Genomic DNA, 13,166 nt, shown 5'->3' on the forward strand with positions numbered 1-13,166 from the left:
ATGTTCAGCACTTGTGACATCAAGGAAGCAGGATTTACACAAATGTAATCACAATTCTTGAATAGTGTCTCTGGGGATGGCCTAAATCATATTAGCTGATGGAGTTCATATTAAAATCTGTAAAATGTGCACATTTTACACCACTTTGATATAACATGCGTAAACATGCAATAACAGACCGTAAATATTACAGTCTCAGCATTTGATGGTCTTCAAACCTCAAAACAATGCCTCTGTGGTGTGCGACGTGATACACCTGCCTGAGCACCATTAATGTGTTACATTTCACTAGAGTTAAAATCAGTAAAGGACGCCTCGAGATAAGAGTGCTTTACAGAACTGAATGTTGCTCGGCTTTCAGTAGCAGGTGTATTTCCAAATCAGTGAGCAGTTGTGCACCATTCTTGCTCCTCAGTCTTCGAAATGAAGCATGAAGTCACAGTAGGACACTGTCCTATCTCTCCCTCGAAGACTGCTGGATTTCACCGGGATTAGCAGCAATTAAACTGCCTCTATCAGAGCAGTATGTCCAAGAATGACTACTGGTGATCACAAAATAACCACTCAACCTTTCACCAGGCAGCAGCTCTAAAAACACCGCGCACATACAGAACATCCTCTGCTAGAAATATACTTTCAAACTGAAAAAAAACCTGCTTACAATTCAAAATTGATTTTAAAAAGTCTTTATTTTTCAATTCAGTTTGAAGAGATAAAAGGCTGTGCAGCTAATGAAATGTAACATTCACACCAGTGCACGAGTTTTACAAACAACCAATCCAATACAGTTTCCCAAAATCATTAATTTTTTTAGGTAAAGGGGAGCTACCTAGTGAACCTGCACAGCAAGTTTCAGAAGAACCATGGCAGTGCTAAGGGCAAGGCAGTTTTCCCACAATTTGCACTCTGAGGGAAAGGGCCGTTTCTCGAAATGCATGGCAAGATGACAAAACACACGATAATGCACAGTTTTTAAATGCATATAAATGTGACAATTCAAGCATTACAGACTCGTGGCATAGGACTGAAAAAAGTAAAGTGCAAAAGCTAAAAGCTTCGAAAGAGCAAATATGTGTTTTGCCATGATCTCGCGTTGAGGCTTGAGATAGCCATGTTATGATGTTGAGCCCGTGTACAGATATATCACGCAGTGAACACAACATCCACACTTTGTCCTGGCGTAATGTTCAACAGCTGAGTTCGGTGTGTTAAGCCATGCGAGTGGGAATAAACGCTGTAGGTACCAGGCGTAACTTCAATGTGGACATCTTTTGAGCTGGTCCTTCCTGCAGGGAATCTCCCTGTAAAACTGGAAAAGGATTCCTAGGGCAGAAAAAAACCATGCAAATCTTATTATTTTGACTGACAGTTTCGCTGTCAAACAGGTGCCCATCAGAGTCATCAAATATAAATGTCAAAGTGGTCAAGAGAATTTAACCCCTTGTGTGTTATGCCTTGACCACCAGCCCAACAATCATTTCGGACATTTTTGGTAAACCCTCAATAACTATCTTTTACATGCAATATGCAGTCAACTTTTATTAGCCTGCACGAAATTTAAATTATGCTGGCATAATTTCGGGAATTTTGTGCTTTGATTATTAGGCAAAGTTCCTACTATTATATCATTTTGCCATTGTGCATATTTACGTGCCATTTACAGAATTTTTTTTTACCTCAAACGTGTAGTTAAATTTTACAGCAAATACACAGGAAAAGAACAGGCAAGAGGCTGTTATTCACAGTGCTTTTAATTTTTTGCAGTTCTTAAAGTTTGAAATTTTTCCTTCCATCAGAGAGTGATAAAAGGATGCATTTCACACTAAAATAAAGCAAAAAGTGACCATTTGAATTTTGCATAATTATGCCAACATTTCGCATAATTATGCAAACGTGAATCACACAAATTTGACACGCTCCTAAAATGTTATATCCACAATTGTGATGAGTGCAAAGTTTTCTTTCGGTGTAGCTCCACAGAAATACCAAAATAGGGAGAAACATATTTCGATACCATTTATATTTTTCTCCATTCAACAGAAAATAACACAATCAAGAATTCTACATTTGTAAAGTTATTATATCCTAGCTTTGAGTTGTGAAGATTTTTTTTAATCTAGACACATGACCCCAGGAAGGAATCACTTGCTCTTCGGCTCAAAACATTTCTTAACACCTCATTCACGTACATGACCAACGCTGATAATTATTCCACTGTATCAATCCTAATGACTTACCTGTGCTGTTCTTAGTTTATTGCAAAAAACAATTAAATGGAGTATAACAAAATAAATAATGAACAAATAGATAGAATATTAAAAACGAAACAGTAATGTCGTCACATGGATTGGCATGAAAGTTATATATTTGCACACCGAGCGAACCACTATTCTCAAATCATTGAACCATAGGAGGCTTCTCGTGATTTTTCTTTACTACTACACAATAATATTACTTCATCTGATTTGCTTGCAAAAATAATAATAAATAATTTTGCTACTAAAAGTAAAAACAGATTTCAGAAAAGTAGAAAATTGGTGGTTAAATGGCGATTTTTAGGGAAAGTAGATGATACTACATTTTCACAGCACAACTATACAATCTTAGGGAAATCAAATGTCAATGGCAGCCTCTTTCAACTTTATTCTCAAAAACTTGTATAATACAAATGATACTACATATTTGACCAGCAGAAAGGGAGAAATATTCGCTTTGTCAAACATGTTTGAGCCATTCAATGCAGCAAGTTCATGGCTGTAATTCTCTCTTTTCCAGCTTAACAACCTACGGGAACCTTACATGTTTGCTATGGTTTATACCGGGGAAATTGTGTGAACGTAAGATGATAGGACACTTACTTGATGGTAGCAGTGGTTTTCAGTAGGTTTTCTGGCTACAGATCCTAAAGCATTGCAGGTACGATAATTATTCTTTCCCCACCAGAAGGCATACTGACAGCCATCTTTTACAGTTAGTTTCACATTAATACATTTTCGATGTTTGTCCCAGAGAAAGCTATTCCACAGGTTTGAAAGTATGTAAATCACGAAATGGGGTCAAATTAAAGACGAGTGGGCAAGAAAATGCATCTCTAAGTTTGATACGTGACTTGCTGCAGTTTTTGTTCCTGAAGATCTGGAAAAATGTCAATTGGTGGCGTCAGGGTCAACTTTACACTGCTCCAGCAATACATGGATGGATGACAGGGGCGAACTTCCATAGACATCACCCTGCTGGCTCCCAAAAGAGGGAGCATCTGAGGAGAAGTTCGGATAATTTACAGTGCTCTTTTCTGTCAGCAACACTGATGGAAGGAGGGCAGTCAATAACCTACATGGATTTTTAGGTTTGGCTTGACAGTGCATGACCTAATGTGATCAATCAAAAAAGAGCTTCCAGAGTCCTACTGAATCCTACTGAGCAACAGACTTGGGCTCCACTCACGGTATGCGATTGAGCTGAATGTGTGTGCTTCCACTAAAAAGACTCCATGTTTAGTACATTTTGGCTTGTGGCAACGTTGATACTTCATGCAGCAGGACCGATTGGTTATGGTGGCAAGCCAATTATCATGCACATAGGCTTCATCTGTTTATTATGAAATGTCATGATTAAAGCACTAGTCCTGAAGTAGGGATTGTGAAAAGCACATGTTAAACTTGATAGGCATTTAGGTGTAAATTGTTATTGATGCATATGAAGGCCTATAGATAGGTAGTTTGTTACATGGCATATCAAAGAGTACTGTAATAGGCAAGGGTTCTGGCTTTGGCCACAGACTCAAACAAATCCACTGCGTTTCACTGTGCTGGTTCGCGTTAGATCCGGTTGAGAGGGGCTGTATATTGTTTTTGCAAGCTGTATCTTTCTAAATAGTTAATTAAAAACTGCATGCATGATGGTTTTCAGTTTATGGGCACTTGTTTTGACTGGTATTGTGTAAAGTGTAAAGCCAATGTTAAAGGGTAAAAACTTAATCAGGTCTTTGGAAAAAGCATGCCAGAAAACATAGGTATGATCTGTTTATTATGAAGCATTATGACAAAGCCAGTAGGCCTAAACTATGTATTGTGAAAGATATGCATAACTTAAAGACAACAGGCTTTTAAGGATGGATTGTTATTACTCTGTGCTAAATCCTATAGTAAGGTACTTTGTTACATGGAATTTCACAGACTGGTGTAGTGGGCAAGGGTTTTGGTATTGGTAATCTAAAGGAGCTATGCACTACAATTATCCTTATTAGGCTTTCTTAAGAAAGTATTTTGTCAACTGTAATTTTGTATACATTTGTACTGATATGACTGTATGTCGAATGGTTCCCTTGCAGAAAACGTATCTCAGTACAATGGCTTAAGTGGGTTATGGTGACAAGCCAATGATAAAGGCTATATGCCTGACTGTTATGAAAAGTCATGATAAAGGCATTAGGGATGACATAATGATTGTGAAAAGCATATGTTAAAGTCAATAGGCCTTTAAGAGTGGATTTTTATTATTCCTATGAACTAAAGACTACAGTTTTCTGTGACATGGTATCAAATAGGCTACTTTAGCAGGGAAGTGTTTTGGTGTTGGGACGAGGTGGTCAAATACTTTGGCGTTTGGGTAACCGACATGCAGGAGGTTATGGTCGTGCCATCACTTTTGGAGTAAAAAGTTAGAATATGGTCTAAACTCCCGTTATCCTTGGCATGGAAAATTGGACTGGTGAAAATGGTCATTTTACCAAAGTTTCTGCATTTATTTGTTAACGTCCCGATACCCCTTAAACAGCATTTTTTCAAGACTTTGAGATCGCAGCTGGTTTCCCTGGTGTGGGCAGGCGGGCAGGTCAGAGTATTATGGGATTTGCTGATGCTCCCGCTGAAGCAGGGGGGGTTGGGTGCTCCGGATATGCAACTATATGCCCTTTGCGCTCAAGCCCAATTCCTACATTATTTGGTCCACCGGACACCTTTCCAACCCCATGAAGCAGTTGAAACTGACGCAGTGGCACCTGTCCCCCTCAAGGTGGCATTATATCAGTTGAAACTGATGCAGTGGCACCTGTCCCCCTCAACGTGGCATTATATCAGTCATTTCGACATCCACACGGCGATATAGGTACACTGCGATGGGCATGGGACGAGCCGCACAAGAGGGCGCACATTCCAATACTATATACCCCTTCCATCTCCTTGGCCCACACATTATGTTGCCTTGCGTACAGGATGGAATTGGCAAGACAATGGTGCAGAAGATGAACCTCCACATGTTGGCTGACCTGTATCCGGAGAACACGTTCAGGACCCCCCCCCGGTCGCAACCAAGGGCCAGGGAGTAACATTTCCCGAACTGTTCCTATATCATAAGCTGCGCGCTGAATGCCGCGCCTTCTGCAATGGATTCCCGGGGGCCCACCCATCTATGTCCGCATTGGAGAACCTGCTGCGCTCCCCACCACCCCATAAACTTATTACACGTCTTTACACTCATATGCAAAACACTGCCCTGTTAGTGAGACCTAGAGCTCTCCAGTGGTGGAATGATGAGCTCCCTGTTCCGTTAACTGAGGATCAATGGGACTTTTGCTGTGGTCAGCTTATTGAACGTTTCCCTAACTATAGACTCTGCTTGATACATTTCAAATACCTCCACAGGTTTTACAGAACGCCTGTTGGTTTGCACCGCATGGGGATCAGGGATGATGATAGCTGCTGGCGCTGTGGGTTCACTCCAGCCTCCTTTCTACATATGGCATGGGACTGCCCAAAGCTTGCCACATTCTGGTCCACAATTTTCACATCAGTGAATCAAATCTTTGGAACCACACTTGCCCCATCCCCCACGCTGGGCCTACTAAGTCATGTAAAAGACACACCAGTTAAGGTGCGCAAACTACATGCACTACTCTTGCTCTTTGCTAAACGCACAAGTTACTACTTGTGTAACAATAGATCTGTAAGAGACAATAGTGATAGATTCCTTACCTTAGAATATCCCCAGGCATCAGACTGGATCCGGAAATTTTAGCGTAGCAGTACCCTTGCGCGTCGGTAGGCATTGTCTGCGGCTCCGCGTCCATCGTCCTGGGCGCTGTGATGACATCGTCGGAGTACTTAGACGCCGCCTCCGCGTGCTGACGTCAGTTCTTAGACACAGCTTTTCCGCGCCAAAAACGCAGAGCCATGTCAAAAACCAACACTGGTGCCATTGAAACTATGGCCCTGAAAGGGAATAACCTTAACCCTAGATATCGGTTCGCGGAACGGGGAGGATGGGTGGGTCGGTAAGGAATCTATCACTAACTAATGTCTCTTACAGATATATCGTTACACAAGTAGTAACTTGTGCATCTGAAAGAGACGCGTTAGTGATAGATTCCTTACCTTAGAATAGATATCCCAGCAATACCAACCCCGGTGGTGGGTCTGCGAACCAATAATCACACCAGAAAGTCTTGTAGGACGGAACGGCCAAAGAAGCCATCCTTCCGGACTTGGCTGTCCAAGCAGTAGTGTCTTGCGAACGTGTGCAACGAGGCCCACGTAGCTGCCTGACAAATGTCCTGCAACGGGACTTCTTGGCCCAGGGCAGTAGTAGTCGCCATGACCCGAGTGGAAGGGGCCCTCAGCCCAACAGGAGGTTCCTTTTTAGCCAAAGAGTAGCACGCTTGGATGCACAACACGATCCACTGAGAGATGGTCCTTTGTGCACCGCCCGTCCTTTCTTAGCGCCCACGTAACCAACAAAGAGTTGGTCATCCACCCGGAACTGGCCTGTGCGATCCAGATAGTATGAGAGCGAAACGTTTTGGATCCAGACGGTGGAGCCTCTCTTCCTCTTTCGAGGGATGCGGAGGAGGGAAGAAGGTGGGCAAGGTGATGGACTACCCGATGTGGAAGGCTGTGACTACCTTGGGCAGGAAAGAGGGTCTTGTCCGCAACACAACCTTGTCCGGATGGACAGAAAGAAATGGAGGTTTAGAGGATAGAGCCTGGAGCTCACTCACTCTCCTGGCAGAGGTGATGGCAACCAGGAAAGCAGTCTTCAGAGTAAGAAGGCGGATAGGACAGTTGTGAAGTGGCTCAAAGGGAGCGCACATCAGATAAGTAAGAACCAGGTTCCAGTCCCACTGAGGCATCACGAAGGGAACAGGTGGAAAGGTGTGAGTGATGCCTTTCAGAAAACGTTTTACAATAGGGGACTTGAACAAAGATGGTTGATCAGGCAGCCTTAGAAAGGCTGAAAGGGCAGAAAGGTAGCCCTTGATAGTGCCCAGAGCAGAGCCCTGCTGGGCAAGAGAAAGAAGGAAGAGAAGAACCTCAGAAAGAGGGGCAGAGAGAGGATCCACAGCCTTTGCTGTGCACCATGCCACAAATCTGTTCCACCTGCAGGCGTATACCGACTTTGTGGAGGGACGCCTGGCTGCCAGAATGATATTACAGACTTCAGGAGGCAATTCAAATGGCCTCAACTGTCGCCGCTCAATCTCCAAGCATGGAGGTGGAGACTGGACAGGTTCGGGTAGAGGACCGTCCCCTGTTGCTGCAACAGAAGTTCCTCCTGAAGAGGCAGACGAACCGGGGGATCGACTGACATACTGAGTAGCTCGGGATACCAGTACCTTCGTACACAGTCCGGAGCCACAAGGATGACTTGGGCCCGGTCACGTTTGATCTTCTTCAGCACTCTGGGCAGGAGTGGTATAGGCGGAAAGGTGTACAACAGACCGCAACTCCACTCGCGATGAAAAGCGTCTCCGAGCGAGTGCCGCCTTGGAAATTCCAACGTGCAGAACTTATGATATTGCACGTTCTCCTCTGTGGCGAATAGATCTAACCAAGGCTCTTCCCACTGCAGAAAGAGACCTTGCGCCACGTCCGAGTTCAGACGCCATTCGTGATCCATCCTGCACCGGCGGCTGAGTTCGTCCGCCCTGGTGTTGAACCACCAGGGTCACGCCCTGATGTTCCAGCACTGCCAAAGGCGCAGAGCCTCCTGGCAGAGGGTCCACGACCCCATCCCACCCTGTTTGTTGCAGTACCACATGGCGGTGGTGTTGTCTGTGAACACCTGCACTACAATCCCTCAGACAGAGGGGAGGAATGCCTTCAGTGCAAGACGAATCGCCCGCAGCTCCAAAAGGTTGATATGGAGCTGGGACTCCGCCGGAGACCAGAGGCCTCTGATCTCCGCCTCTCCCATGTGGCCTCCCCAGCCCTGGAGGGACGCGTCCGTCACAACTACGTGCTCCGGTTGGGGAAGGGAAAGGGATCTGCCGCTGACCCAATTGCGGTGCGTGAGCCACCACTGCAGCTGTCTTGCAGTGCCCTCTGAGATCAGGACATGGTCGGACAGGTTGCCCTGATGCTGGGCCCACTGAAACTTCAGGTCCCACTGCAGAACCCGCATCCGCCAACGGGCGTGATGCACCAGAAGGATGCAGGAGGCCATCAGCCCCAGAAGCCGCAGCGTCAACCTGACCGAGACTCGGGATAAAGGCTGAAAGATCGGAATCAGAGCCTGTATATCCCAAACCCGCTGTTCGGGCGGGTAAACCCGAAACTGCGCCGAGTCGAGAACCGCTCCGACGAAGAGGAGCTTCTGAGAGGGGCACAGGTGTGACTTCGGCACATTGCTGGAGAACCCCAGCTGGTGCAGGAGGTCTGCCGTCATCTGGAGGTGGCTGACGACTGTCTGGGGCGAGCCCGCCTTCAACAACCAGTCCTCGAGGTAGGGGAAGACTGAAACCCGTAAACTGCGCAGATGAGCTGCGACCACCGCCATCACTTTCGTGAAAAACGCGTGGGGCGCTGGTAAGGCCGAAGGGGAGCACGGTAAACTGAAAGTGCTCGTGGCCTACCGTGAACCGCAGGTAGCGCCCGTGGACCGGCTGGACGGAGATGTGGAAATAAGCGTCCTGCAAGTCCAACGCTACCATCCAGTCTCCTGGGTCCAGGGCAGTTAAGACCTGAGCCAGAGTCAGCATTTTAAACTTCTCCTTCCGGAGGAAGCCCTTGACGTTCCGTAGGTCCAAGTTAGGGCGTAGGCCCCCTTTGCCCTTCTTGGGTACCAGAAAGTAGTGGGAGTAGCAACCACACGCTACTTCTGGCCCAGGAACACGCTTGATGGCCCCCTTTGCCAAGAGGGTCATAACTTCCTCCTGCAGAAGCCGTATATGATCCCCCGATACGCGGTGGTATTGCGGTGGCATGGCTTGAGGGGTCGTCTTGAAGGGGAGGGAGTAGCCCCTTCGGACGATTTGCAGCACCCAACAGTCCGATGTGACAGTGCGCCAGTGGGAGTGGTGATGGCAAACCCTGCCCTCCCACTGGCGTCACATGGGCCTGAAAGCACGGACTAGGAGGGTTTTGAGGCGGATGCTGTGGGGGAAGGTGTGGACTGGCCTCGCCGTTGTCCCCGACCGCCTCCACGGCGATTTCCACGGCCGCCACCGCGTTGTATGTTAGTCTGCGGTGCGTGGCTGGCAGCACGTGTGGGGGCGCCCCTTCCTTGGCCACGGAAGGAGCGAAAGGCACCCGTTTGCTGGCGCAGGGCCGAGAGGCCCAAGGACTTGGCCGTAGCCCTAGAGTTCTTAAATCGCTCAAGTGCATGGTCTGCCTTGTCACCAAAGAGGTGATGGCCATAAAACGGCATGTCCATCAGTGTATTCTGGACATTCGCTGAAAAGTTGGCGGACCTCAACCAGGCGTGGCGACGAATCGCCATTTAGTCATTGCCATCGCTCTGCCCAGTGAGTCGGTGGTCTCCAGCCCACACCGGATGGAGAAACGTGCCGCATCTCGACCCTACGCAAGGGCTTGGCCGAGTTTAGCCTTGACCCCCGCCGGGCATTGTGGCAGCACGTCCACGACTGTGGCCCACAGGGAGTTGGTGTAACGGCCCAAGAGGCATGCGGTGTTTGAAGACCGCAGTCCCAAACTAAGGGAGGAGAATATTTTCTTTCCATAATTCTCATACCTCTTGGATTCCCGATCAGACGGAGCCGACGGGAATGCGGTCTGGGAATTAGAGGCCTGGATGACCAGGCTCCGGGGGTGGGGTGGGTGGACAGGAAACGAGGGTCGCCCAGGGCCGGGCGGTGGCGTCTGGCCACGTTCCTATCTATAGGCTGACCTGTAGCGGGCCTGGACAAAAGTCCCCAAAAGAACGTCAGTCAAGGCCTCATTAAACGGCAGCAGAGGCTCAGCCGAGCTTGACTGCGGTTTAAGGACCTCAGTGAGGACGTTAGTCCTCACGGCCGCGACGGGGAGCTCAAGGCCCAAGGCCTTGGCTGCCCACGTCAACACCACACTGAAGGTTGCCCCCTCCTCCGAAGCCACGGTAGGAGGTGAGTGTTCCGATGCCGACCAGCCAAGCACCGCAGGAGTGAAGAATGTCCCAATCCCCTACCCTCGCCGTGACCCCCAACACCCACGAATACACCGGGTGGTGGAGAACACGACACCGGGAGAAGGTGGGTAAACAAAACAAGGGAACCCAAGGTCTTGGGGAACACAGCTCGTCTCCTCTGGCTTCTAGGCAGCCAACTGCTTGACTCAGACGAGACCGCTATAAAAGAAAAAAAAGGGGACAAGGTTAGGCACACCCCACTAATAACCAGTACCAAGTACACACATGAACCACCGACCTCCCTGTTTACTCCAGTTAACAAACGGGAGTGGCTGATATGAAACAGGAATAACTCCACTGCAATCGTATTGGTTCTTTCTTGTGTAACCCCAGACCAACCACGCCCCCTCGGGAAACACCGAGAATGTCAAAGGGGGTGGAATTCACAATAAAAAGACAAAAAAGGGACAGGGGAAAAAAGGCGTCAAGGGAATTGGAAAGACACCCAAAAAAACCCTGAACTGTAAAAGAACACGAAGGTAGCGCAAAAAACGGCCGTTGTTCAGCTCCTTCGTGAAACCACCCAAAAGACACACAACAAGATGGTTTGAGTACAAAAAGGGTAAATAACGGGACGCCAGAACTCATAGGAAACGCAGCCGCGAATCCCAATACGTCACCGAAATATCAAAACAGGTCCCCAAAAAGGGTTCAGTAAAGCCCAAAGGTATAAGAAACAGGGTAAAAGGGAAAAAAGGGGAATCAAAATCCAGCCCTTGGAAGGACCGCTGAAATAGAGCTCAATGGAAAGGGAACAAGGTAGAACAACAGGAACAGGAAACACACGACAAGGGACCATTCAAGAAACCAAGCACCTGTTTCCTGTAGACACGCCCTTTTAAAGCGAGCCCTAGACAGCGTCCATAAATTCGCATATGCACTTGGCACCTAAAGCTAAAACCAATGAACGGGGAACTAGACAGAAGGCACCGGCCCCCACTGAACCCCAACAGTGAGACAAAACCAGTGTCTGGCGAAGTGTCCAGACCACTGGCATCCCCAAGTCCACCTGTCCAGTCCTCCTGGGACTGACACTCACGTGTCAGAGGGTCCTCAGACCCCTCCCAATACTCCTCATCACCCATCTCCTGATAATCAGGGTTGCCAAAGGACGGGGCCGGTTCATTGAAGTTGAACTCCCCAAGCGGCTTGGAGAGCAGCACCCAGCGGAACCGCTCCGGCACCGGAGCCGGGTATTGGGGACGGCGCTGCCCGAGGACGGCGCTGGAGGTGACACCTGTGGAACCGGCGCCGGTGAGGTTGTCAGGTCGACCGGCGACGCTCTGGATCCAGAAGTGGATCCAGTGGGGCCTTGCGCTGCCGGGCCCGAAGGCGCCGGCGGCGGCGGGGCCGAAGCACCCGACCCGCTAGGACCACCAGATGGGTCCGCTGGGCCCGAAGGCGCCACGGAACCCGCCGGAGGAGTGAGGGACCTCATGGCCATGAGGAAGCGCTCGATCTCCTCCGGCGTCGCTTGCTGCCCAGGAACCGGAGGGTATGGGGCAGGTCGCGACGCCCGCGACTCCGACGGAGCCGCGTGGGCGGTGTCACCCGAACCCCCGGCCGCATCGCGCGAGCGTCGGGGGGAGTCGGAAGAGCGATGACGTCTCTTTGACTTCTTGTGCTTACCTGAAGACGACTTCAAACCTGAGGAGTGATGTCGACTCCCGGAGCTATGATGGCTCCGCCCCCGCGACCGGTCCCTCGACCTCCGTCTGGACCGGGACCTCTCACGGCATGGGGCCGACTGCCGGAACTCGAGCCGCTTGCGGGACCGCTCCCGCCTAGCTTTCGAGGTTAAGGCCCGACAGTCGGAGCAGGTCTTGTTGTCATGATTGACGCCGAGACAGTGGAGGCACCAACGGTGAGGGTCGATGACCGACATCAGTCGGTCGCAGTCCCCACAAGGCTTAAAACCTGGCATCCCTATCGGGACCGATCGGAGTCGAAGACTCTGGGAATGATCAAAAAGATCTCAAAAAAGTGTACTCAAAAAGTGACTAAGGTACCACTTTTTCCGGATCTGCGCTGCTGGCGCGGAAAAAAGAAGAATTGACGTCAGCACGCGGAGGCAGCGTCTAAGTACTCCGACAACGTTAACATGGTGCCCACGACGCAGACGACGGACGCAGAGCCGCAGACGACGCCTACCGACACGCAAGGGTACTGCTACGCAAAAATTTCCGGATCCAGTCTGACGCCTGGGGATATTCTAAGGTAAGGAATCTATCACTAACGTGTCTCTTTCAGATTTCAAGTTGCAGTGCATTGGGGATGGAGAGGGGTGCCTTCTGTGGGGGGGTGGATCAGAGACGATACATATAGTCATACCCAATTGAATACTTTCTGGGAACTCATGCCTAATACCTCACGACCAAGTGATATCTGGGAAACCGTTTATTGTTTGGGCCCGAGAGAAGCAGGGCACTAATGAGGAAGCACAGATCGGGGAAAGTCATGTTGATGATTCGCTGTGACTTGGCAACAATGGTTTTCTATTTTTTCCCTTTCTCTCTTTCTTTCTTTTCCTCCTTGTTTTTATCAAATCCCTGGAGATAGGCACGAACGGTTGGTCACATTAACGAGTTTTGGACCGTGAATATAACTTTTTGATATGCTTTTTCCTACCTGGCATTTGAATACGGTTGTGAATATCCTTTTGGGTGTGGGCGAGTGGGACGCATGTAGAAAACGGACTTGCAATGTAATAACTGTGATGATTTCATATCCTGACATGTATTGATAATATGCTGGCTTGTTGAGTGGTA

At 48.7% G+C, this 13,166-nt stretch overlaps 1 protein-coding gene across 4 annotated transcripts in view; it reads right to left on the minus strand.

Annotated features, from left to right (window-relative positions):
• Positions 1-670: 670 nt before the first annotated feature.
• The window catches only part of AKIP1 (A-kinase interacting protein 1), a 105,848-nt gene continuing 93,352 nt past the window's right edge, over positions 671-13,166 (minus strand). For all 4 annotated transcript variants that reach the window (XM_086955995.1, XM_086955993.1, XM_086955994.1 and 1 more), the window contains exon 5: positions 671-1,323. In XM_086955995.1, the coding sequence (XP_086812121.1) occupies positions 1,144-1,323 (180 nt within the window). In that variant the 3' untranslated portion in view covers positions 671-1,143. The remainder of the gene's footprint in view (positions 1,324-13,166) is intronic.

The sequence above is a fragment of the Lissotriton vulgaris genome, chromosome 2_1, assembly GCF_964263255.1.
Source record: "Lissotriton vulgaris chromosome 2_1, aLisVul1.2, whole genome shotgun sequence".
Classification (NCBI taxonomy): Eukaryota; Metazoa; Chordata; class Amphibia; order Caudata; family Salamandridae; genus Lissotriton; species Lissotriton vulgaris.